The sequence below is a fragment of the Anneissia japonica genome, unplaced genomic scaffold (assembly GCF_011630105.1).
Source record: "Anneissia japonica isolate Jap-2015-1 unplaced genomic scaffold, ASM1163010v1 scaffold281_len866295_cov195, whole genome shotgun sequence".
NCBI lineage: Eukaryota > Metazoa > Echinodermata > Crinoidea > Comatulida > Comatulidae > Anneissia > Anneissia japonica.
In genome coordinates, this window is record NW_022728190.1 from 158,136 (window position 1) to 185,969 (window position 27,834).

At 33.3% G+C, this 27,834-nt stretch overlaps 1 protein-coding gene across 1 annotated transcript in view; it reads left to right on the forward strand.

The window, feature by feature from the left end:
* Positions 1–5,793: 5,793 nt before the first annotated feature.
* LOC117114014 (adhesion G protein-coupled receptor A3-like) overlaps positions 5,794–27,834 on the forward strand; it is a 72,282-nt gene continuing 50,241 nt past the window's right edge. Inside the window, exons 1-3 of the mRNA XM_033257541.1 lie at positions 5,794–5,949; positions 9,759–10,152; positions 25,546–25,617. Of these exons, the coding sequence (XP_033113432.1) occupies positions 9,932–10,152; positions 25,546–25,617 (293 nt within the window). The 5' untranslated portion in view covers positions 5,794–5,949; positions 9,759–9,931. The remainder of the gene's footprint in view (positions 5,950–9,758; positions 10,153–25,545; positions 25,618–27,834) is intronic.

A 27,834-nucleotide genomic window follows, 5' to 3' on the forward strand; every position in this document is an offset into this window, starting at 1 on the left:
TCTCATTTTTTTTATTTTTTATTCATAATTTGAGTGTAGACTCCACAAATTTTATAAGCACCATGACGGCACAGTTCGCCCTCCAATTTAAGACCCCTTTTTAATCCCAAGGCCCCTCTAATTTTAGATTACTACTGTATTTCAAAGTACTAAGAGTCATCAATCTTTTAACACAAGCTAACCCTCTAATAAGAGACTGAACCGTGAGACTACCCCATATTTTGAGTTCCCAAAGGAGTTCGCCCTCAAATTTGAGGGCGAACTGTATTTAATGTCGATTACTATCTATCCATCTCATGCGCCTTCAGCATTTTCTAAAGCTGGATATGTGCACTATCGTTATTATTATAAAATGCCTTGTCCATGGACGCAGGCGAGTGGGCATTGTCAGTGGCGTAACAACTATGAGCTATCACTTGTTAAATCCAGGGACCCCAGGCCTCAAAGGGGTCGAGGTATTTCTTGGTATTTCTTCCCCATACACCAAGCGAGGCCTTTATTTTAGGGAGCACTAATTTGTAAAAAAAAAAATCGAAATAAAGTTTGTTTAAAATGTCAAATACACAAAAGCATGTGGGGTTTTCTCCAAGGTAGTAGGGCCCAAAGAACTCTTATCCAGGGTCCTCCGACCTCTTTATTACACCACTGGCCATTGTACAATCCCTTGGACGAATTTAAATTGTGATTGAAATTTTGAAATGGTACACTTTCACATTTGTTCTCCCTCTGGGGAAACTACCACTACCAGTTGTTTTGACAGAATTTCTTTGCTCAAATATATTACAGATTTGTGGCTCTCTCCCACAAGTTCCCCTGTTTATAAAATTCTAGATCCACCCTTAGTCAGCATTAACAGTGTCCATCAATAAATCCTTTAAAATTTATCTTGTGTATTTATGTCTTCAGATTTTAAGACTTCCCTGGATGAAGGAATTATTGAGGGCGCCATACACAAATTATCCAGGGTTGTTTTTGACGAGGTGCGTGTTAATTACAAAATGTTGGCATGAGCACGCTACTGTAAGTTATGCCTGTATTATTTCAACAGGCGATTCAAATTAAATAAAATTTTACAAATGATTATCCGAAATTGCGGTTCATATTTCTCTGAAATATGTCGATGATTGGAAGAAAATGTTCAAAAACTGACATATCCTGCCCTACATACGACAGATGCATAACGATAAACGTTCATCATGTAGACAATACTCTTTCGCAAGATTACTACTACGTCTCCAAACGGTCCTATTTCACGTGTTCTTTACATACTATTCCCTGCTATCAATTTACTTATTATTCAATAATGCTGATGCATTTGTTATAAAGTTTACAGCGCTGAAATAATAGCATGTTTCCAAGTTATTTTGCTACAGTCGTAGCCTCGGGGACACATGAAATACGCTCGCGTTTGCTGATTTCTATCGGCTATGGCTATTCATCAATCATATGCAGATGTTTGATGTATAACTATTAATATCAACATTAAGGCTCATGGACTTCATCATTTTAGCAAATTTGCACTAGAATGGAAAGCAGATGAATAAGAACTATCACAGTTTAGTTACCGTATGTTGATTTATAGATGTGAGGGTAATTCTAGTTTAAAGTTTATCATATAAAGAGCAGCAGATTTCGGCACGGAACACAAAATTTGATAATTTAAAAGAATTATTTATTCAAATGTTTAAAAAGGAAAGATAGGCCCTGTGTCAGTGTGAAGGAACTCAAGGATTAGAAGTTGAATGAGAGGAAAACAATCGTGTAACACAAACAAACATTAATATAGTGGCATATTGCAACATAAATCTTGCAACATCATTCACACAAAATACTGGTTGCATAGCCTATATGACGCATTTAGATGAAGAAAGTGATATAGGCCTACTTATACCTTTGCGTAACTTAAAAAGGGCTACCGGTATCATTTTCATGTACATGAAACAATAAACATAAAACAATCTTAATTTGCCTATTATTTAAGTTAGTAGTTTATAAAGTGACTTCTTACAAAAATGTAATGCGCTGCAATATTGGGTAACAATAGGCCTATTACTAATATTATACAAAGAATATTGTAGGGGGCCCGAGGGGTGCTTTCGAAATTTACAACCGAGAGCCATCTCGATTGCGCATGCTCACGTAATAGTGGAGTTCTTTGGAATTTGGGTCAGTCTGCGCAGTTATTGTCGCGATGAATAGGCTGAGTTTTATAGGCATTAGTTTCATATTCCCAACTTTAATCATCCATGTTTGCTCAAATTTATTTAAAAATAGCGATCGTGTAATTTGCTGTATAGACGGCGTCGCGAAAAGTGAGGAGTCTAAATATTCTGACAGAGGACTGCCCGCGGGGAACAGACCAGAGAAAGCCCCCTTTCCCCACCCACCCTTGATAACTGAGCAAATGAATTTTGGCCATTTTCAGCTGTTCTAAAACGTGTTATTATACACACAAAATTAAAAATGAAAGGAAAATCATGTATCATTTATAGTCTGTCGACGACGAGTCGTGGACGACAGGGAGAGTGTGGGGGGTGGGTGGGGTGGTGGTAACCTGTCCGCCCGGAGTAAACCCCTTCCGCCATTGACATCGCTTCCGTTTATACCTTTAGATGGATGGACTGTGCGAGTGTGCGCGTGTGATTAATGAGGAAAATACGAATAGGGCGTATAGAAATGATATTTATTATGCTCAATGCACTCTAGTAAATTATTTGTTCTATATATTCAGAAAATGGAAATATTCGATGCTCTACTTTTTGTGAACCTCTTCAAGTTCTGCATCTTAATTATGTCACCTATTGTTATGAAATAATATAAGTACGTATTGTTAGGCCGTCATTGCTGAGAGCACACTCATAATTGAATGTCGTTGATGACACTGAATCGCAACCTTTATGTATTAATGTCTGACACGTGACTGTCATTTCCATTCCAAATACTAATACTATTATATTTAGCAAAGATTTCGAAGATGGTTTTATCTATCTGCATGAATGCAAGTCTACCATAAGTACAGTAGGTAAAGTTAACTTACGGTATCTTTCCTGTCTTCATGATTTGAAGTAAATTTTCCTTAAAAATAAACAGCAAAAAGAAATATATACAATTTACTTATTAATGCTAATTATAAAATATTTGAATATAATAAACAGATGAAGTTTAATATCTCAAATTTTCCCACAATTCATTTAGTAATATTTCACGTAGTCTAAATAGTGAAAGCCATAATTCTATTAACAGCGCTCTCTATATAAACTGTCTCTTATACACATCTAGATGTGTATAAGAGACAGCCCTTAGTCAGCATTAACAGTGTCTGTAGAAGATGTGTATAAGAGACAGATACAATATCTATGTTTTTCTACAAACAACAATCGAGTTAAGTTAGTAAATTTAATAATCGAAAGTCCAATATGTCCTAATTTAGGTGTTGCTTATAGGTATATCTATTAAATGTGGCAAAACGAAACGAGGCCATGGGAGAGGTATTTTGACAGATTAAGGGTCTAGACCACTCTCATGTGAGAAGTTTTATGGCACATCAGACTAGATGACCGGTAGTGGCACACCAATTCTTGAATTTGAATATTTTTTTTTCTTTATTTTTATTATTTTTTATATGATTTCGAAAAATTTAGAGGGGTGGGCGGACCGGCCGCCTATGTAGATGATACACAAGCCTCGTCGAAATCCTTACTTTCAAATATCTTGATATAGATTACTCTGTGGATATTACATCAATCTAAAATATTTAATTAATATCTCTTAAACGACAAAAGAAAATAATAAATTTCCAAATTATACTTTTTACTACGTAAATCATTAAATTGATCACCAGCTAATCTAACAGTTTATCAAGGATAGGAATAGAATTCCTAGGTCTATCATTTATGCGTCAGTAAAATTTTCGTTTAATTTGTACTAAATTTACATGTAAAATTCATGATGATAGAAGACGATAATGCTCGAAGAAATTCTATCTACCACTACAGCTCTACTTTGGATTATAAAATGCCTGGTTTCCTTAAAATCGCTATACTACTGTCGCTACAGTGTTTTCTCCCCGACGCAATCGGGGGAAGGCTCCCCCGATTCGACCAACCAATCAGCATCACCGAAAGCTATCGGCTATAACGTGTAGCGATTGTATGGAAACCAATTAGGCGAATTGATTATTATGTTATCTAAAGGAGGTGAACGAGAAAGAAGAAGAGGATATGTTTTTCTCATCATCTCATGATGATGGTGATGACGATGATAGTAATGACGATGACGGTGGTGGTCGGTGATAATGATGATGGTGGTAAACGATAATGGGAATGACGATGATAATGATCGTGATTAAAATTATGACGATGGAGAGGATCTTGATGATAATAATGATATTAATAATAACGATGATGATCGGAAGATGATGATAATGATGAGTGTATGATAATGATGTTGATACGGCTAACGTTCACTTTCGCACAGTGCCCTATCCTTGCCATAAGCCACTGGGACTCATAGGGCTGGAGCTTATCCCCAGTCTGTAGCGTGAGAATGTAATACTGGGTGGGAAGCTGGTCCACTGAAGGTTACTCCCAGCAATTTGTTGGGAGTAACCTTTGATACTAGACTGAAGCAATGTAGATAAAGTGCTTTGCTCAAAGAAAACAAGCGAAATGCACAGCAAAGGATTGAAACCCAGGGGGAAACCAAACCATCCCACTGCGCTAAGCCGCTTCCACCATATTGTTTAATACTCACGCATATACGTTAATCCTACACTTACCACCCCAATTTCAACAGACCTAGGATATGTCCGCTGGACAGTCTCTTCCTTGATCCCAGTTTTACTTGGGACCCGCTAGCCAGAGGTGACTGTCTTCTTGAGTTGGAGGGTATGTCTGATTTTGGACAAATTATGTTGGCAAACTTCCAAATGGGGTGGGAGTGGTGGTGCTTTAGATTTTTGTGATCCAGTGGCGTATCTAGAGGGCTTGAAATGGGGGGGGGGCTGATGGGGGCGCGAAGGTCAGTTGAGGGGCGATAATTCGAAAAATATGGTGATTTTAGGTGATTTTTAACTACTTGACCGTGATTTTTGGTGGGAGGGGAGGGGGACTAGGGCGCGAGTCATTTTTGGGGGCGTGCGTCCCCCGCGCCCTCCCCTAGATACGTCACTGCCCGAATCTACCCTGAACACAGTCACATATAGTTATATAGGAATCATACATTTAGATCAGAAAGAGCAGATTTTCACAATGTTTTCTCTCATTTACTTTTGTATCGTCTGCAAGTAATGTATTTCCTCCTCGGTGTTTTAAAAATTTACTGTGAGATATTTAGAGTAAAGCGGTTGGCACTCATCAAAGGGAAAATGAGAGTAGAGTGAAGCTTGTCTCAAAGGTAAGTTTTGTGAACCGAGCCGAAGTCAAGCACGAGGGATCTAAATCCTTTTACGATAAGTAACAATATTTTGCCGATAATGCAATTACACGATTCTGTTTTATAATAACTCCCGTTGTCCTCGTTTCATGTATTTGTGCCAAATGAATATTTCATGCTCTCACGACAGTTGCATTTCTTCAGGAAAATGATGAAAAATTCACCAAAAAAAAAAACATCACATCATCTCATTTTGTACAAAACGATAAAAGCTCGTAAATAAATCGAAAACTTTATAATTTTCAATTTTCAATAAACTTTTAAGCACAATTTAGTATTAGCCAATAGTATCGCCTACAGACGTGACGTCGACTGGAAAAGGTCATTGAACCAGTTTTGTTGATGAATGATCTGAAGGAATCTTTGTTATCAAGCAAGCGCTTCGACGTGAAAATGTGTAGAGATTGTCATTTTGATCACGTTAGAAGTACACGACTAAAAGTTTGATGGTTACCTTTCACATACTTTGCAAATTGAGTCTGAGGAATGTTTTGGACGATCCAGATCTGATTAAAGGTGAAATTAATACTTTATATTTTATACTTTAACTTGGGGTTTCCAGCGCGGGTGTTGTAAGTAACGCACCAGGCAGGCCTTCCCATCTCGAGCTGGGTTTAAATGTTTTGTTAATCTCTTGGCTAGGCCTGGGAGGCCTACTTCAGTCTGGGAGCCCATGCGTGAACTGTTTGAGAGCAGGCGATTGTCCAAATTTTTTTCATAAACCTCAGTGTAGACGTCAGGACTGCGTATGTTTAAACCTATTATTTAATAGTTTCCCGAAATGATTAGAGTGCAATAAATTCTTAGTCTGTGATTACTTATTGAATTTCCTGGTAGTGGAGCAGGATTAGTAATTTGTGTGAGCCAACCAAGCTCGGCTGGTCGCTCGGGTAGGCCTAGGCTTCGGCAGGCCGGGCCCGTGTACAAGCCTCATGTTCCTTGTGCAAATTTGAATAGTCGGTAATGATGAGGTTTGCTTCTGTGTAGACTACTGTGCTGTAGGCTAGGTGGGCTGGGTTGGGTATAAGTTTACATACTGTGAATGTATTTTAATTGCACAGGGGATGCACCTAGGCCTACATAAAAAAAAACCAGTGGAAAGTCACTAGGAAACTAGGTGCGCAGAATCACTAAACTAAAGACAACTTTGGGGAAGCACTAGTCTAGAGCACTGATCTCTACTATAATTAATAGCTGGATTGCTCATTGGCTGGTTTTAGTGAGGCCACCGACACCATTTGGGAGGCCTAAGTGACGTATCATTTTAGACAAGTTTCTTTTAGCATTTGTTTAAATTATTGTTAAAAATAACGATTCTTGAAAAACTTTTTCATAATAAATTTGAATTTATTAGGTAATACTAGCTTGATGTTTTTGGGTCGGTTGGTAAGCTTTTTATGAACCACGATTCATCAACAATAGACATTTGGGGTTTCAGTGAATGAAAGATCTTTAGCCCATAAAATTTAATAAAAAATAAGATGATAATAATTGTCACAATGTATACATGATGTTCTCTAGAATGTACTTCCTGAAAAAAATACTTGTATAATTAATTACTTTAATCTTAGTGGTGTTAGTTTTTTTATTGTTATTAATGATTATTATCAACTATCTATTGATGTGACTTTTGATGCAGTTTAAGAAAGCGCAAGCGAAGTTATTTGCGTTGTTAGGGATCGACGTCACTATAAAAACGCGACTTCGCTCGTGTTTTTGAAAACTGCATACGTCTAGTGGTTAGATGGCTTGAAAAAAATTCCTACGTTAAATTTAAATTTATTATTGAAAAGTATTGCAAGAATCGTTATTTTTAACTATAATTTAAACAAATACCAAAAGAAACTTTTCTAAACTGGTACGTCACTTAGGCCCTCCAACATGGCGTCAGAGGCCTCACTCTTTTCATCGCCCAGGATTGGGCGATGAGCAATCCAGCCATTAATAGTAGAGATCAGTGGTCTAGAACAGCGGTTCTCAAACATGTGTCATGACCCAAAATTGGGTCGCCAAGTAAATTAAAGTTGAATTTTACATCCTGCTAAAACTTGCTATAATAGAGAGATTGCATTTTAAGTATAATTTAAACATATTTACTTCAATTTTGTTGAACAGTTAATCATCCATTTTTAGTATCTTCAGGGAAGTATGTGTTGCGGCAAACTTACATGGATATTTGTTTGGGTCGTCGTCCAAAATTTTTTTTTTCAAACTGCTATTATCAAATATGTTCAGAGAATAGTAGCCTCATTGTTCTGGGTTTGTCTAGCCTCTCTCTGACGTTTACATCCTTTGACGATGTACTATACTTACTTTTGAAATCTATGATGCATGACCTATGTATGAAACCATTATGCCTTCACGATATTAATAGAGAGTGCGTACATGCAAACCCTACCGAATTCGCAAAGTAGGCTACCGATTTTATTGTTTTTCTACTACCTACTGAATTAACAGGTCATTCTATTTAGAAAAAACATAATTAAATAGAAATTCTAAGAATAATTTAAATTAAATTCTTGATCTAAAGCATTCCTTTTGTTGATACCACAACTGGCCATACCTGTAAGTCGCATAACACGGAACAGTTCCATGCCATATTTTATATACCAGACTCGCACTGCATCTGTATGACCCCTTGACCTCACCAGCGGCTCTGTAGGCTGCCCAGGCCTAAGCTATGGGAGGAGGCAACCCATGTTGAGGCACCCGATGTTGGCGCTATGGGCCAACTTTCATTTAAATTGCTACCTCTTTTTAACTTTCAAATGCTTATTTATATATCATAACTTTGTAAAAAAACCATCTGTTCTCCATAGGCCTATATTTATCATCTTCAGTACATACATTACTTGTGCTATATAAGGCCACTCCCATCATTCATCAGTTAGTTTCTGCTTCTCGTCAGTCAAAAATATAGGCATACTCATTTACTTTTTGTAATTTTTCCAATATAAAAAGAAAATTCAGGCAAATAATGTAGCCATCTGCCATATTGATTTTACTATTTTCATGTAATCAGTTATGATATATATACAGAGTAGCCAGTATTCTGTATGGAGCACTGTACATTTAAGTATTAAAGAGTCTTCTACTAGGATGTATTTAATATTTATTTTAATATTTTTCTACTGAAGTATTGATAATAATGTAGCCATCTGCCATATTGATTTTACTATTTTCATGTAATCAGTTATGATATATATACAGAGTAGCCAGTATTCTGTATGGAGTACTGTACATTTAAGTATTAAAGTGTCTTCTACTAGGATGTATTTAATATTTATTTTAATATTTTTCTACTGAAGTATTGATAATGATAAATAACTTAAAGAAAGATGAGTCGTTAACGTATTTGATAATATGAAAATATATGATGACTGCAATAGTTATTGAATATAACCATGCCGGCCTTTTTGAATGTCACTGTGCCGGTCTTTTTGTTCGATGATATGAAGTTGATCGCTTTGTTGAAACTAATAAATGTAATTAATTGTTCTGCTGATTGTTCTCAAAAACTAGGTCATAGTTTATAAGATGATTCAGCAATAGTTTTTTTTTAACAGTATGTTCATGATCTCAACAAATAATTGTTAATAGTGGACAGTCAGGCGTGGATCCAGCAGGGGGTGGGGGGCATGAGGGCCTGTGCCCTCTTTAAAATCTCATCGTCTCCCTACTGCCAATAACATTTTTTTTTTTTCATCCTCAATTAAATTATAATTTTTCATACTTAATTGCTTATCTACTTACTATAGGCTTTGTTTGACCTTTATTCTCTTAATTTTAACCCATTAAATAATGATAATTATAATATCAAATTTCTTATGAAGGACTCTAAACCTGGAATTTATTATACTTAAATCACAATGTAATAATATCTGGAAAAGGATGGCTCTTTCCGTAATCATTTTAGGTTTGAGAATTTGTCTCTGCCTCTTTTAAAGCACAATAAGTATTATTGCCATAATGGTGATAAGTGACATACATGACAACAATAGATTTAGCTTTCATTTTGATAATATAAATAACAGATAATTTTTCATTGTTAATACCATTGTATCCCATGGCATTCCTACTGTATGCCAGTGTTGAATACTGTACTAAGGAATTGTACCATCTTGTCTTTATAATGGTAACATTCTGTTATTGTGTATTTTTATGTGACAACATTTTATAGATACTTGTTCAGGTTTTTTCATCTGCAACAATATCTCATAAAATTGCACATTAAATAATATAATTTTCATAAACAATTATTTTCGAAATGTAATGTGTTATAAATATGATTTCTAACAATATTTCTCCTTCTTTCTAAATTTCAGACTTTGGTGGAATACATCCTGAGGATTTTTATATGACTTTCATTTGTGATTAACATTTCTATACTGTAATTCACAGTTTCACATTGGATTTATTCTCCGGTAGAAGTCTTAACTGTGATCTTCATGAATGATGACTTAAAGCTGTTTAGTTTTTACCGGTTGTTTAGCTTCGTATGTTGGTATGTAGACAGAACTTCAGAATGACGATCTCTCACGGTCTTCTCGTCGTCCTCACCATCATTGTTGTGGAATTAATTGCAAGCGCTGGCAGTGTATGTCCAAAGGTCTGTACATGTAAGAAACGCACTAAAAGCGACGAACGCGGGAATAAGGATGTTTCATGTTCTTCGCAGACATCGGTTCCAGATGGGTTGCCAACAAGTACATATAAACTGTAAGTAAATCAGCTCAAGAAATCTGGTTTCTGTTTATGGTAGTGGAGTAGTTATAAGTAAAGCGAGAGATACACTATTACTTTTCGGTCCAAAGTGATATATTTAAACGACACCATCCAGTAAACAGCCGTGGTCTGATGAAAATCAGTTAACAACAGATCAAAATGTTTACAACAGTACTTATTTCTTAGTTACATAAAATAATTATTCCACTTTCATGTAAGTAAATAATTTAAAACTTACTGTAATATGTAACAATAATAATACTATATAGCACATTATATAAACACTTCAGCAAAAATTTGAAAATGTATTATTTTAAAATTTAAAAAAATAGCTCGAGAGATATTTGAAATAACACAAATATAACATTTCAACTTCCTTTAAATAAGCATATTTTATTGGAACTGTTTTGCTATGAAACATTGACCAAGTTCAGGTTCGTTGAAAATACAAGATTTGGCAACCCTGGGTGTCCATTTCACTTGCCCTCTACTGAGATATACCTGTAGTATGGAGCTTTGTTTATTTTTCATCATTTACAAGTTGCCAGGTGAGACTCAGCTGAGTGTTGTTGAACTGGTTGATGAAGGGGGTAGGCAGGCAATCTGTCAGTACAGTCATTCAGGCAAAACACGTCTCAAACCTCACCCAAGCATTTATAGGACAATTACCAGTGGGAGGTAACCCTTGACCTTTATTTGCATACCATACAGCTGACTTTCAAAAATAATATGACATTTTTTTTAAAATAAGGAAATATTTCCTCTCAGGAGGTGTATGATCTGCATGCTATTACTTCTGATCTCCGGGGGTCTATACTACAACATGCTACAGGGGGACCAACCTCCAGGGATTGATGCTACTGTACATATGCTATAGCCTCAGTAGACAACCATGGCAGAATGTTCAATTATGTACTATAGTGTTGAAATTCATTTGAAAAAAAAATCAACCATGTAGGTATGGAATGTATTTGTGACTCAGTTTAAAGCATTGAAAGATCAAATAATTTTATAGCACATATAATGAGAATGTTAGTGGGATTTTGCAGGGGAAAGGGAGGGTCACGGTTAGGTATCCCCATTGGGAGTGAAGTTTACAGAACTGCATATCAAAAGGTTAGTGACTTATTGATATTGGATGGTATCAATGATTTTGTTGATGACTTCAGTATCACTTCAGTTTCAGCTTTCAAGGACACAAGTTTTTCCAAATGAAAATAAATATTCCCAGTTTATAAGTTACCAATTATTCATAATTATTTAATTTTTTATTTGGTCTTATATGTGAGAAAGTATGTTTGAATTGCAATGATTTGTATAATTGTATTCCAAGTTTACAATAATTTTTAATTGTGTGATCAATTAGCATAGAAACTCAAACTTTTATGGCCTAATAATACCAAAGTTTGTTGGCATGGAAGTTGTAATTTTGTAGCAGTTCAGTCACCTAAAACCTTAAAGAAATAATGCACTACACAATAAGGCTTCCTGATTTAGCTTTTATTTGCATACTAATAGCTTTCAATATTCCCACATAAATAAACAGTGAAGTTTTTGTTTATTTCTGTATAACTGACCTAACTTTCATATGGTACAAGTTGATAAGTTGTTTATGAGCAAAGTAGGATGACCCTACTAAAAATTACTAGTAAGGTGAACTTGAGTACAGACAGTAGTAGTAATTTGAGCAGATGATAGTGACTAAAATATATACACTGCACCCTCCAATGAAACCACTTTTTCAAATAACAAAATAATAACCTTCAATATTTTACCACAAAACTAACCCTCTACTGTAATTGGAGACTGGGTCTCAAGACCACCCCAAATTTTGAGATCCTAAAAGTGGTCTCGAATTGGAGGGCGATTGTTTTAATAGATTATTATCAAAAGTTATTTAGAATGAATACTGAGGATTGATTTAGGAACAACAGCATTTTCTATAGTTGCCTCTGATTTTGAAAGTAGAAGAAGGTTACAGTATGTCAAGAAATGTGTTGTTTAGGCGAAACTTTTTTTACACTTTGTTTAGCGAACCCTCCGACCGCAAATAATGGTGATTTCAAATATAATAATTTTATTTTTGGCCAATAAAAATTGAAATTTCAGAAAAAAAAAAATTTTTTATTTCTTTTTATTAGGCTCAATAAAAATTTTTATTTGTTTATCACCCATGTGTGCATGAAAAAAATTTGAAATGTTAAAAAAAAAATGTATTAGTTAGTAGATATTATTTATTATCTTAATAATGTTTTACTTTAAATATCAATGTGCCAGCAAATAACCCAAGGGTGATATTTGGCTTCAGCAAAATAAGAAAAAAAGAAGTCTCCTTCCTCATCACTTTTCCAGCCTACAGTAAATAGGGTGATAAACTAATATTTTTTATAGGGCTTATGCCCTTCATTCCCTTGAAATCTCCAAAAATATGATATTTCTTCCTTAATTATATAAATTTATAGCATTTATCAATCTCATTTAATATACACAGTACACTCTTTACATTCATCAATCAAATTTTGTTTTTATTTTTCTTCTTGATGCTTTGGCATAATCATTTTGCTGAATAAGAATAAACAGACTTTATTTGTGTTTTTTTTTTGCCCTCTGATGATTTTTAAAGCCAGTATTAAAAGTCTCACCTTTTCAAAAAATTATTAATTGACAGAGATTCCAACACCACTATTGTACTATATAAACATGTCTACTATATAGTAGAGCTGCAATACCCTTGAATTTGGCCTCCAAAATATTACTATACTATCATTCCATTCTTGCATTCTATTGCAGATTAAAGAAGAGTTTCATTCATTGATATCACAGCTGTTGACATCTGCTGGTGATGATTATTGTTTAATAGATTTATCCCTCTTTGATTTTGAGGTTAATCAATGTATTATGTTTGCTAAGTCTTTTCCCAAATGCTATGAATCTCTGGTTTAGTGCTATGGAATCTTTCTGAGTTCCTTCCAAATGTGAGGGCTTTTGTTGTACTATAGGATATATACTATATGCTTCACTGACAAGGGTAAAGCGGCTTAACACATTGATATATATTGACCTAATGGCCAATGCTTGAATGCAACTTGATGAGGCTTGCAAGGCAAAGTCCAGACTTCTCCCAACAACCAGCAGACGGTGTTGCATCGTTGAGTACTAAGACAGAAATGGAAATGGATCCACTGTCCAGCATTCGGTTGATTGTCGGTCGATGCGGTAAATACTCTACCTGGCTTAAAAGTTCATCAACATGGCTCTTAGCCGACAGATGAGCAAGTGTCCACAATTAACCTCATTATGCACTTATAGGTATACTGACTGACGACTTAAAATAGATTTTTGTAAGTACAGTAACTTGATTGATTGCTACTCATTAACCAGTGGTTATGTAAATTATAGTTCTTTGGCTAAGATTAATTTGAAAATATATTATTTTTTTAAATTATATTTGGTAGCATAAGGTATTTATAATAATTCTATTCTGTTTTTACAGTAAATTAAATTAATTAAATTAATTAGTACAGTAGTAGTAGTAGGCTCCAAAGCAAAAAACTAAATTTTGATATACAACCCATTTTTCTAATATAAAAAATGTTGTTTGACAAAAACTTGGGCGTAGTATGAGATACAGCTGGGAAAAGGGTGGTTAGGGGAAACGGGCATAACCACCCACCCCTGTTATATTTTTACTGGTATTATAAGGTTGGGATTACTAAATATTGCAAATTGATTTAACAAGACCTAAAACAGGACTGGCTCCTTTGCTAAACTGTACATATTCACTGCGACAGAACTATTGAACGGTACAGTCACAAATCAGCAGGAATGAGACTTCAATTCATACTGGACAAGTCATGCTTTAAACTACTGTATAGTAATGTACATACACAGTTTACTGTACTACACAAGATAGCTTGATCATATCCATAGTTCAAAGTATCTAAAATGATGATGTCTAGTAATACTAGTATGTCAGACAGTATATAAATACAACTGTTATTGTTATTAGTTTGTCCTAATATTGAACTGGTCGTGGTTTGTTGTTTATTATTAACTATTAAGTACACTCTATCTCTACTACAATAGAATCTGTTTTTGTGTACTTAGCAAGCAATATCTGATACTACTGTATTTGATAAAACTCGAAAAATTTCACTAAGTGCAATGATTGATGCAATTGACTGAAAAGCATGTTTTTAAGTACTATTTTTTTGGATATAATAATAAGTACCGTTAGGTAGGTAAAGTTACTGTATATGTAGGAGAAACCCCATATCTCATAGTGTCATTGTGCTAAATTGCTTATGGGTGTGGTACGTGCCTACCCAGCGGCCATAAAGAGGTGCTTTCTACAGCTCATTTTAAGACGGGGCTGAAATGAACCATGGCATCCTACCTCCTACTCTTCTGATATAGATGCAATGGGTTCTTTAAAGTGCACCCCAGATGTGACTGGACCTCTATTTTAAGTCCTCAGGCTATGCGAGAATACTTGGTAACTACCAACTGAACCCTGTGCGAGGAGCAGCTCGAACTAGCGACGATGTTTAGGGTTGTAGTTAGCAGCCCTTGCCTTAACTGCTCGGCCACTGTACAGTAGACTTGCTATTATTGTTGATAATAATGTAGTAAATATATTTTATTTGAAACCTTACTAATTAGTAATGAATACAGTACAGGGATACAGTAGATCACCTAATTTTTCAAGTTTTTCATATGTCTAGGCTAACATACAGGTAAGACCATTCGGAATAATAAATTATTTATTTAAAAATTCAATGTGCAAAATTATTATTTTTTTTTCCATGATTGATGGTACAGTTGTATTTCTAAAACGTAAACTTGGATGTTTCCTTGTGTTTTGTGCAAAGCATTAAGTAATATTATTATATTGCTAAATAAGCAGAAATGCTGTATATTATTATTATTATTTTTTCCATGATTGATGGTACAGTAGTATTTCTAAAACGTAAACTTGAAAGTTTCCTTGTGTCAACACTAAGAACCATTTAGTGATTGAAATTAAATTAAACGCAAGATATTGCCTTGGATATGATTTGCCTAAACAAGCACCATAGGCTGCCTACAACCTCCAATAGCCAAGTCCTACTCCATGGCCATGCCTTTTGTACTAAGAAATTGTCTCCAACCCATTGACCTCAACCACAAATACCTCCTGAGGGAAGAACGCATCTTAGGTAGTCACATGACCTGGGCCAGCTGCTCGTATAATGATAAAGTCATTAATATTCTCGGATTCCTGTCTGAATTAAGAATTATATTTTTATTGCAAAATAATATTACATCGTTTAATCACTGATATTTTGTTTAAGATATGAAAAATATCTGTACTGTAATTGGATATTATTCACTGTAATTTAACTATATTAGAATGGAAATTCACATTTGAAGTTTATGCTAATTTGTCTCTTGGTTTTCATATTGTATGATACTGGTACTTCAGTAAGGAAAAGGTTATTCCATACTTTTTTTTCTTGATCGACATTAATGCATGTACTGTAGTACAGTATTTTTATATAATGTGCTTCCTGCATACATATTTTGTTTGAATACTTATGCATGGTTTGTAATTTATATGAGTATATTTGGCATATGCATGTATTTGCATATTTGTCCCAGTTTTACCCAAGTGTACAATACAATCAATTCTGAAACTAATTAGATTGTATAATTCTGCCGTCAACTTCAAAGACTCTAAGCCTCCAAAATATTCTGTGATGCGTGAAATTATTTTTTTTTTTTATGTTGCCATCCATGAAATTATTAAATATTGAAAAATGTCTTGCTTTCTATCTGTTTAAAATATTTATGTTGAGCTGGGCCAAACTACTGTATTCATCTATTTATTGATTTACAGTATTAATGAACATTATTGAATGATTAAGAAAAAATATATCTCCAATAACAAATTCATATTTACTGTATAGTATTGGTTATCTACAGTAATTTCAGTATCTGTATTTTGTAATTTGCATTATTTTCTTTATTTAAAAATATTTCTATAGCCCATGTAAAAAAAAGAGTTGTTGATCATCCTTTTTTTTAGTTTTTGTTTTGTTTTGTTTTAAAAATCTGTAATGAACCCATCCCATTGTACATGCCAAGTCTTCGAATCCTCCATGAAGTGCAAGGCCTCGTGTAAAATAGTGGCTGACTTTGCCGGATCTTCCAATTTGATTTGATCAGGTGGAATAACAAACAATTGAAAGACAGAATAATAACCCCCCCCCCAAAAAAAACAAAAAAAACCTAGGCCTAGTCTAGTCTAGAAAGATGTAATTTTCATTGAATTTTGGAGAAAATTTAAAAAAAAAATTTAAAAAAAAATGATGTACTGTAATAGTTTTCACTAGAGCTATTTTGATACTGCATCAGATATTTAAAGTTCTCGATTTGGAAGTTGTTTTTCTGGTAAAAAGTCACTGTGTACAGTACATACAGGTACAGTACTAACTATGTAATTATGATTCATCTTCAAACCCGTACAAGTTAGTTGGTATATAAAGTTAGATACTTTGCCGTGTAGTCGTATTATTCTTTCTGTAAATGCTGAATATCATTAGAGGAATTTTCTTTCCCAAGAGGAATCCACTAACATCAGCATAAGAGCCTGAATAAGATTCACTGATTGATTTAGTGCTTGAGCCAACAAGCCTAAGGTAGCCTCCTTAAAAAATGCTAGAGTAGTAAGTGCTGAAGAAGCTTGAATGCTAGCAAAATATCTTGTAAACCTAGGAAATGATATTAAAATCTTACATAATGAGAATATTCATTCATTAGGTTTTTAGCATTGTCTTGATTTGTGAAACTATTGTAGATCATCTATGCCGTTCATCAACTGATTAAGGTAAACGAAACAAGGAAATTTATTCCCGTCTTGCGGGTATTTCTCACTGCCTGGAAAAACACAAAGCCGTGAAACAGGCCGTGAAATATTCGATCTGAATCTATACGAATGAATTGATCAATATTTTACCACAATTCCACTTATGTGTCGTCTTGATCATCCTCAATAGAGATGAGGACGCATAAAGAGATGAAATCCTAGCGGTGTTATGCGCTCAATTAACCACTCTTACGAGAAATACGAGCACTGTGAACGACCGTGCTATTTTACTGTACATTGTACAGTATCTACACAATAATTGATTAGGTGATTCTACTAATAGTAGTTTATGTAATAATATTCCTATACCTTGATGTAGCATTAATTGGATAATTAGCATCGTAGTACGAATCTATCACTGATTCTAGACCCCTAATTAGTGCATTTTAGCTTGTTGCAAGGTTTGATTAATCAAGTTTCTACCAATCTAATTTGATTGATGCTCCTTCATTCTACTGGCGTCAAAATTTATCCTAGTCACGTAGCCCAAACTTGATAAGATTTTGTAATATTAAAGATAAAAATGCAGGGGTATTCAAAGGGCATTGACTAAAAGATAATATTAACGAAATGGGTCTTTAATATATACAATTAATTGAACAGATCTTTTTTGTAGTTCAATTCAAAGAGTTGGTTTCTCTCACCAATTTACAATCTGATTTTTTGAGAAACAGGTCCAAATAAACTAAAGCTATAGAAATAGTGATACTGTCTCATAGCACCATTTAAAAATAAGTATATTTGACAGTCAACCAAATTCAAAGTTTTGCATGTCTTCATTGTGTCATATAATATTACAAGCCGATATGCTAGACTTTACACTGTATAGCACTTAAATCCAAGGCCATCAATGCATTTCACATTATAATATTACCCCTGATCATTAGATTAAACACCTATGGAACACATGCTCAGATCTCAGTAGAGCTGCTTTGCAATGTTGCAGAACCCAATATCATCACAATTGTATTCAAACTTTTCACTAGGTACATATGTTTACCCTTGGGTAGAGAGAGACAAACCCCTGTACTACATTAAACCTGATAAGTGGCATAACGCAAAATGTATAGGAATACCAATATAATGATGTACTCAGTGAAATTCTCCAAAGAACACAAACAGGCTTCAGTATCAGATTTGAACCCACATCTTTCGACTGGAAGCACTACCTTTGCACCATAGCCTTCCTCCTTCAGAAATGAAGCACAAAAAGTTGGAGAAAGTACTGTACACTGAATAATTAGTATGGGTATTCCTATACTACATTATCAGGTTTAATATAGTGCAGGGGTTTACATAAAAATGGGCTGGAGGGCCAAAGTGAATTTTTGATTCAACACTGATAGGTGTTGGGCCACAGTAACAAGGGTTTTCTAGAAAAAAATTGTAGGCGGGCTGCACACATAGGTTTGTCTCGACCACAGTAAAGTTTCCGCTGGGACTTACTGTACATGGCCCGCAGGCCGCACATTTTCCCACCTGTGCTATACTCTCCTTGTACATTTGAAATTTTTATTTTACTATGCATTTCCTAATTACAGTGGCTGGATATAGTGCTATCTTCATAAAATATTGGTGGGGAAAACAGTAATTTTTAAATTGGCCTTAACATATTATAATTTACAATTTTTTTTTGTAATTAAAGAGAATGGAATTTGAGAGATGGTTGAAAGATAACAATTTGTTAATTTATAACTTAAAACACATTGCGTACTGTATAATCTGTAATATGCCATATTTCAGTACGTGGAAGATTTGGTTTTGTCTGGGATATTGGTTTCGAATATGATATGTACACTATTGTGAAAGATCATATAATCTGCCTGCTGTCTCATCTCCTATAAGAATATTTTTTTGACTGGTCGTATATTATTTTAATTTAATTTCATTTGAAATTATTATTATTCAATTTTTGTTTTTGAGACCTTTTAGTCCATGTTTGTACTCTACTAATTTTATTTTTATTTACAAATCATGTGAATACTAAACTAAACTGTATGTTATTTTTATTATTATTTTACTGATTAAATACTATTAAATTTTTATTTTATTATTACTATTATTATTATAACTTATTAATATACTATCGTATTATTGACCCTCAATGTCATTGATCAACTTAGATTTATTGTTTTTTGTTAATTTATTATTTATGCATACAAAGTATCATTTTGTATTTTGTGTGATTTTTTTTGTTGTAATACTGTGTAGGCCTATTGATTTTCTTTTGTCCTTCAAATTCCAAAATGTATTTGGCCTTATGATACTCAGTCTTTCCATATCAGCAGTTCTAGATGTATTAAACTTCTTGATCGTTTCATCAGATCTGCTCCATTTCATTCCGCTCCATTTTTTCTTCACTCTTCCGCATATCGGATACACTTTCATCGTTAAGGGAATTCTTTTGCGAGTAGGTTGAGTACACGTGCCAACATATGTGCAACACACAATTTATTATGAAAGATCTAAAGAAAACCATACTAAAATTAATGCTACTGTAAGATATTAATCACATTGTAGTTAGAAACCTTTTAATTAGAAATTTTCTTTTTTTTTATGTACAGTATTATTAATTTAACTAATGCTGAAGATATTAATCATATTAATTGGAGAGGTATAATATCTCTTTTGTATTTTTAGCATTTTTATCTTTTTTCATTATTACTAATTGTGATATATTTTCTATTTAGTTATATTATTACTGTGCTTTAAGCTACAGTATATTTGTCTCTTTCAAGAATACCATCTTTTTTTTAGAATTCATAAGTACAGTACAGTAAATCGATATTTATGGCTTAATGACAAGTATCTATGTATCTGAAAATACTGTAGCCTTGTGTTGTTAATTCAATCTTATTCAACAATGTATTCTAGATGCTCATAACATTTAGCTCTTAATGTGATATTGTAGTGAAGATGTAGCTTGGTGATTAAGGTAATTACCTTCCTTCTAATCCCAGGGTCCTGGGTTCAAATCCTGTGGCAGAACATCATTTTCTCATGATTAAAAAAACATCTCCTTTCATAGTGAGACCAGTGTTCTCCCGAAGACGTTTTAGCCATCAATTTTACCAGTAATTATAACTGAGCAACCAGTAAAAATTGTGTGTTGGTAGAACATAAAAAGAACTGCTGTACAGTAGGCCTAGGTAGCCTAGGCTAGCCTTCTTTCAATAAATGGACATCATTCCAGTCCAGGCCTAGGTTATGGTTATGTACAGTTAAACTTGCCTAAGTCGAATAATTTCTATCATTAAGTCTATCATATTTTACATGCCAAATTGTTGTGTTTTCCATTATTTAACAATCTGTAAGTCAAATTTTATCGAGTACAGTAGTTGTATTTTCCATTATTTAACAATCTGTAAGTCAAATTTTATCTAAGTCGAATAATTATTCAATGTCATTTTGGATATGACTTAGGCAAGTTCTCAATTGTTTTTTGAAGCCATTGAGCTCTACTTAAAAAGAGGCAATACCTCACATTGCATCCTTAGCTGGCTTTATATGGACAAATTTACCAGTAAAAATTGGGAGGACGCTGGAGACTTTATAAAGGTTCACTATGTAATTTCCATTTTTAAGACAGTCTCAGAACTACAGTACTACACTGTAGAATAAGCTTGATTGAAGGGTCACCCTCTATGATGATATAAAAACATATCAAACATCAAAAACAGCATTTTAGTGTAAAAACAATTTTTAATCATTAAAATTTAATACTGTAAAAGTTTAATTTTTCCAGCATTGCTGCTGAGACAATAGACATCAATTTCTTGATGAAAAATGATCGTCTTGAGTCCGAAGAAATTAATTAAATGAAAAGTAAGAAACGAAACTGGAACTGATGTCGCATTGTACTCCGTAGCCAACTGCATGTTCCCTCGGTACTCAACTGATATTAAAAATCTGATCACATGTCCATTTATACGATGCTTTTTGCTCGGAATTATTAGGAACTCAATTTTAAAGCAGTAGTCACAGCATACCACAATCTCCATAAAACAAATTGATAAGACTCATGCAATAAATAATGCTACATCTGATGAAGCGAAAATGAATAACAGAATTGAATAGCAGGTTTGTAGTCATAAAGGAGCCAGTTATGCAGACAAGAAGACTCTATTCCAATTGCAAAGTGTATTGTTTTATCGGTAACTTTCTTTTTATATCTTCTGCTATGTGGCCAATTGTACATTACATTTGGTATTGTAGTTTATTGAAAAGCAAAACAGTTCCTACTATAACTGTGTGTATTTAGCATGTTAATAAATATCATTTGATAAAAAATTATATTATACATTTTTTTTTAGAGGTAACTATCTGGTAAAAAGTAGAAAAATCCTCAAAACTTTTAAATTGCTTGATTAAAAGATAATAAAGATTTCTATAAACTTAAGAAATTTCTAGAAACAAAACCCAATGGAATGGAATGTATGAAAATAGGATTTAGAAAGATAATATTTTATTTTACTTTATTTATTCACCAAAATGTGGCGTGACTTATCACACACAAAATTAATTTTGTTTCTGCAATATAGTTTGTAATAAAAGATAAAGTACTGTAAGTTATTAATTTAAAATTTGAAACAGACCAAAACATTTAGTGTTTGCTGGTTTACACTGTCTTTATTTTACAATTAATTTTATTATTTTATTATTATATTAGAGTAAAGAATAAGAATGCAATGTATTGTTAATTGGTGAGGGGAATATTTGAAATTTAATATACAAATAATTCATTCAAATATTGTACAATATATTGATTAATTTATTGTTAAAGTTAATATTTGCTTAACACAGATTGTAAGGCAACATCCGAATAAACTTGTGTTTGGTCCTGTTTACCATAATAATGTCATTGCATGGATTGTTACTATTGCACATTACCTGTTCTGTTGAATACTGACAATGGTTTCAAATGAATGGTTGTTGATGTTAATGCTATTTATTAACTAATTTTATTGATTAGTTGTTCATTTTGATATTTTACATAACTTGAATAACTTGTATCTTATGTTGTAATATAATTTAATAAATTTACTATTTTTATATACAAATTCAGTTATTTTGCTTTGAATGTTATTTAGTATGGCCTATAAAAATGTGAAATGTTACACAATTTCAAAAACTTGTATCTTATTGTAAATATGTTATAATTATAATTTATTTAATTTCTATATAAATTCAGCTACTTAAACTTCCAATTACTGATGTATAGTTACCAACATTCTTAGGAAAAATCATCAAAGATCTTAACTACTGTACTTGTTATGGATGTTGTGAACATAATGAAAATAAATGGGAAACTTGACAGTTGAAGAGATATGAACCAGTTTTACATCACCCACTGACATAGATAAAGTCCTCTAATTAACAGCCATAACTCCAATGATTAATACAGAGCATTGTAGCCTAATGATACAACAATTTGGAATGAATGTAAGGATTATTTTGACCGCTGGAGTTCTTAACCCCAGGTTCAAATATCTTGAATACCTGATACATATCTTTCATTATACAAGATTGTATGATATGCCTCTTGGGATATAAATCAAGGGGAATGCTGATCGAAATACTTCTTGTACAATATAAACTGGGTTTCTTGTATCAGCTATAATAATGTCTATTTTTAAATGAGTTATTAGTTATTAGTTACATGTTCAGTATGTGATTTTTATTAAGGAAGTAAATTTGGCTGTAAATTTTGAAGTTTTTTTTCATTGAGCGGTTCTTTTAAAGATACAGATTGTGTTTTAATTTTGTTAGGGGACTTCATATTTTTTCTCTGTTAGGTATGTTTTTAAAATTTGTTTAATCATATTTGTGTTGTGTAGGGTCTATAGCCGGACGCTGTGTCCGACAGGCATTGCAGAAGTGGATCCAGAATTTTTCAAAAGGGAGGTTGGGGAGGGGGGTGGGGGTGTTATTGGCACAATATGTTCAGAATAGATAAGTGAGTAGCACTATTTCAACAGGCCTACATAACTTTGATATGCATTGAAATTTTAAAATATAAGTGGATCCACGCCTGCATTGGTTGAAATAAAGTTTACTTTCACTTGCAAACCTATTGACCTCTTAAAAATCTGATATCTAGTCTGTTTTGATATGTTTATCATCTTGTCTATATTTACCTTACATTATTTTATTTCTTCTTTTCATCCCATCAATAATTTATCAATGTTATGGGTTATTTATTGATTTGTTTACTTATTCTTCAATGCCAAGAATCTATCCCTTATAATCTTCAGTTTTTTCAAGGTCACATCCGTCATCTTATGCTGTTTATCTTGTAAATATTCTATTTTATCATGTTTTTGTTGATGGTTCCTAGAGATGAGATATTTTTCAAGTACTAACATGTGTATTTTAAGTGCACCGTTTTTTAGTGATTCCAACCAGACAGTTTTCAAGTACATTAAATCTCATGCAGAATTCTGATTCAAACCCATTCCCAAAATTTAGAATCTACATTATGTATACCTCAGTATTGCCTGATTTCAGGTGAAATGATCTCTCTAAGTGACCAAATTTGTCCTCCTGAATATTTGATCTTCAGAAATATTAATAGAATTTTTCGTCAGTCAATAAACTCATCAGTGGATATGTAATGCCAACAAACTTCAATCACTTGCACCTGAAGAACAGCACTATGTGCTTAAAAGTCAGCCTAATGTCAATTAAACTCGTCATTTACTAAAACCGTCCATGTTTTATTGATTTACTCAGCCTACTACATGACTCATCTCATAAAACTTACATCAGTCTGCAGAATTACTAACAACATTTGTGAAAAGAAAAATCAATGTTGTCTTTAAAAAGAAAACGTTAAATATAAAAATCTTGACTCATTTTGAAACAGTTTGTTTTGTAATACTAATACACTTAAAACAAATTAAGAACATTTTGAGCCTGAAATTGGCAAATCAAATAAGGATGCTGAGCCTAGGCAAAATTTTACTGCTTCTTAAAAAAAACAAAGTTGGTTTTAGTGACCTGTATAATAAATGCATGGTTAGAAATACTGTAAGTTGTATTTGAATCATTTTCTTTTTCATGTCCATCACATAAAAACATACTGTAGACACATCAAACCAGTTCGAAACAATATTGCAAATATCCAGCACTTTACATTTCAATTTACAGTTACTCGATAGAATACATCATTAGCCTACATAATAATCTTATGTTGAAACGTGTCTATAATTATTGTACCAGTAACTTATTTATAGACATAGATGCTGGAAATTATACTCTTGACATCTTCCCACCTCCTTCTCCCTTTACTATAATTCAGATATACTACTAAGTAGCCCTTTCCCTTTTCCCCTTGGATATAAAAATATATTCTATATGTAACAATGGAACTAGATCAAGTTAAATTACTCCATGTACTTTTGTCAAGGCCAGTCCTAAGTTTTCAATTCATATTGATTTGAGTTCGCTTGCTTCAAGCAATTTTCAGTGGCTGTTGATGTTGATGTTTGGCTGGTTAAAAAAAAATCAAGTTGATTATATTGATGTGGGCAGACAGCCTACTAATGAAGCCAAGCTAGTAATCTGTAAAGTCAAGATGTTGAAATGATCAAATGCAATGGGGAAAGTAGCTCATTGTTCTGCATTCTATTGATTATTTTCCTTACTTGATAAACACATTAGCAGCCTACATGTACTTCAGTTACACAAAAGGCAAAAAAACCAAGGTGTGAAAGTCTTAAATTAGGAAAGGTCACTTTTATTTCTTGAAACATTTTTGATAGTACACTTAAACATATGGAAACTCTTTAACTCATATATTTCAACCTTTCCTTATATTTTTCAGCCTTTTTTTCTATGAAAATTCATTAAACTTCACCAATTTAAGAGTGTATGAATAAAATATTGAAATCGGTGTTATCATATTTATGCACCTTTTAATTTGTGAGAAAAATGAATATTGAATATTTAATTGTATTGATATATTACTGTAGTTCAACAGACATAATATTTTTAAAACATGAAATTCATAATCATAAGAATGTGAAAAAGTGATTTTCATTCAGTTTCTCCTTTCTCACACTACCCCATGAAAAAATGTCAATAACTAGGGGAAGTTCCAGCTTATTAAATGGGAGAGGGGCATGGATGTGCAGGTGGAGTGAAAATCGTGGGTAGGGATGCAAGGTGAAGTGGGGTGGTGTGTAAGTCCCTCTTGAAGCTCTATCACTTTCATTGTATTTGATTAATGTTTACTGGCTGGTGTTTATTTTGATTTACAAGAATTTAAAAATTTAAAAAAATAGGGGCAGGAACCTTTAACCCTAAGTCCACTCTAAATCCACTGATAACATTACATTAATAAAACACCTGTCTGTAAAATTTTATTTTATATACAAAGATGAATTGAAAACATGAATGTTGACTTCCTGTTTTAACAAACTTTCATGGATAAATGTGGAGTTAAATTTTAATTCATTGATTTCTTGATTTTGTTTCAGTGATCTGAGTAATAATGACATCACCATCCTAAAAAGAGGAGATTTTGATAGATTGGGTCAAATTAGAAAATTGTAAGTATTAAACGACTTATTTGAATTCTACAGGTCTTTTATTAAGAATTTGAGTGTAAATAAATTGAAATAGTGTAACAGTACATGAAAGTAATAACTGAGTAACTATTTTTTACATGTTAGATATTGGTTAATTCTTCAAATCCCCTAAGTACTTGTATAATAGATTTCCTAATCCACATCATTTGAAGTAAAAGAAGCTGTATTTAATAATTACAAGGGGGGTTCTGTATAAAACACTGGTGAACAATTTTTCATTGCATCTGTCTAGATTCAAAGTTTTATTACCAATTATAAACTGTTTCTCTCTTCGTAATTTTTACGTATTACTGGATGAGTGGGTACCAAGGAACAACTAATGAAGGATTGAAAATAGCAGCTTAGTTTAGTTATTTTTTTAAAATTTGATTTTAAAAATGTACATATCCAGTAACAAGTGAATTGCCACTTTCATGATTTTGAATATTGAAACAAATATTTATTTGCATTGTGTGAGTATAACTGTATTAATAGAGGTTATGCACAGTGCCGGAAGATGTTGAAAAGGGCGACCACCCTTTTCTCCTCAATTTTTAAATATTCAGAAATCTAGGCTTATGACTTTCTGTATTTAATATTAGCTATTATTCATGAATTTTAAAAATTAGAAATCCCTTTGTTGCATACAGTATCAAAATTGTCTTTTCCTCCGCAGCCTGGCTTAAAGTGTTTATACAACAAAAATGTCATCATCCTCCACCTTTAGGTGATAGGCCTACTATATGTTATTGTCACTAGTAGTTGGTAGAATTGACTGATGTAAGGAACTGATTACCTATTGAATCTTGTTGATGGAATGGGAGACTGAGTGCCAGGAGGTATTATAGAGGATACTATGTGATATTGATGGTATAAAGTGATCTATGAACTATAACATTATCAACAGGCTTCCTAATGATGCCTTACAGATATTTGGATTTATTCCATAATAGCCGAAAGGAAAAATATTAATGATGTTTATGATCGGGAAGTATAGTATACTGTAGTTCTACAGTAGGAGCCAGCAATGTATAGGTTACCTGGGCTGAATTATCGGATGAAAAAACATCACTGCAAGAACAACAATTATCAAGTATTTATAGATAAATGAAGTGTGGCTCTGGTGAAAATGATCTCAAGTGGACCCAATTTCTCCTAAGGTGATGACCTGATCGCCATGTCACTCAGTTCTCTGTTTCTAAGAGTTTGACCTTTTCTAGCGCCAGCTCTTCACTTTGTTTTCATTCGCAGGACAGAGTGCTCAAGTGTTTGCTGTTGTTATTCAAAGAACTTGAATCCCCTGAGATGGATGGTTTTATAGTAATGTTGTTAGAACCTTCATTTTTCACCATTCACTTACTACTATTAGCCTTCATATTTTATCCACAAAGTTCCATTGTATGCAAAACAATTTCTCCCTAGGATCCCCTCAAGCCTGTTGGCTACAACAGAGGGGTTCGAAGATCCCCCTTTTCCAGAAAGCCCTTATAAATTAGGCTTTTTTAAAAAGTGCCTTTTTCCATGGAGGCTCTTGAAATTAATCCAAATGTTTGAATTGGACTTGGAGTGCCATTTCTGAGGTGTTTTAGCCTTAAAATCTTTCCCAGCCATGTGGGGATGAGGTGAGTGTGGACTTCAAGTGTCCTTTTGTGAAAAATTAGAAACCTCTCTTTAGAAATACTACCTACTGTACAGGCTTGTGCCACTATGTTTGAACAATTTATTAATATTTCCTTCATGAAATTTCAACAGTGATTAGGACTGTAAAGCCAGTGGCTTTTAAATCTTGGTTGTTTGCCAGCATCTGGTGATCACAATGAAAATATGTCAGCCTATGAAAATGTTATTCTCTGTAAATTATTATTATTAAGACCCCTATAACATCTTCATGTTTATCACAGCATACTGTATTATAACCCATCTTTTAAATATTTAACAACAGCATGATACATTTAACATGGTTTGTTTCTTATAATTTGTAAAAGCTTTCTGATGAACGAATTACAGATTCCTTGGTTGTTGCTGGCTCCAGAATGCCGTAGGAGGACTTTTCATAAAGTGGGCTAAAAGATAAACAGTAGTAGATTTTGTATTCTTTAATGGAAATGTTGTGACTTGGAAAACAAGCAATATTTAATTTTATGGATCAATGATGTTTCTTATTAGAGGTTGTATAATATGAATTGTTATGATTAAACA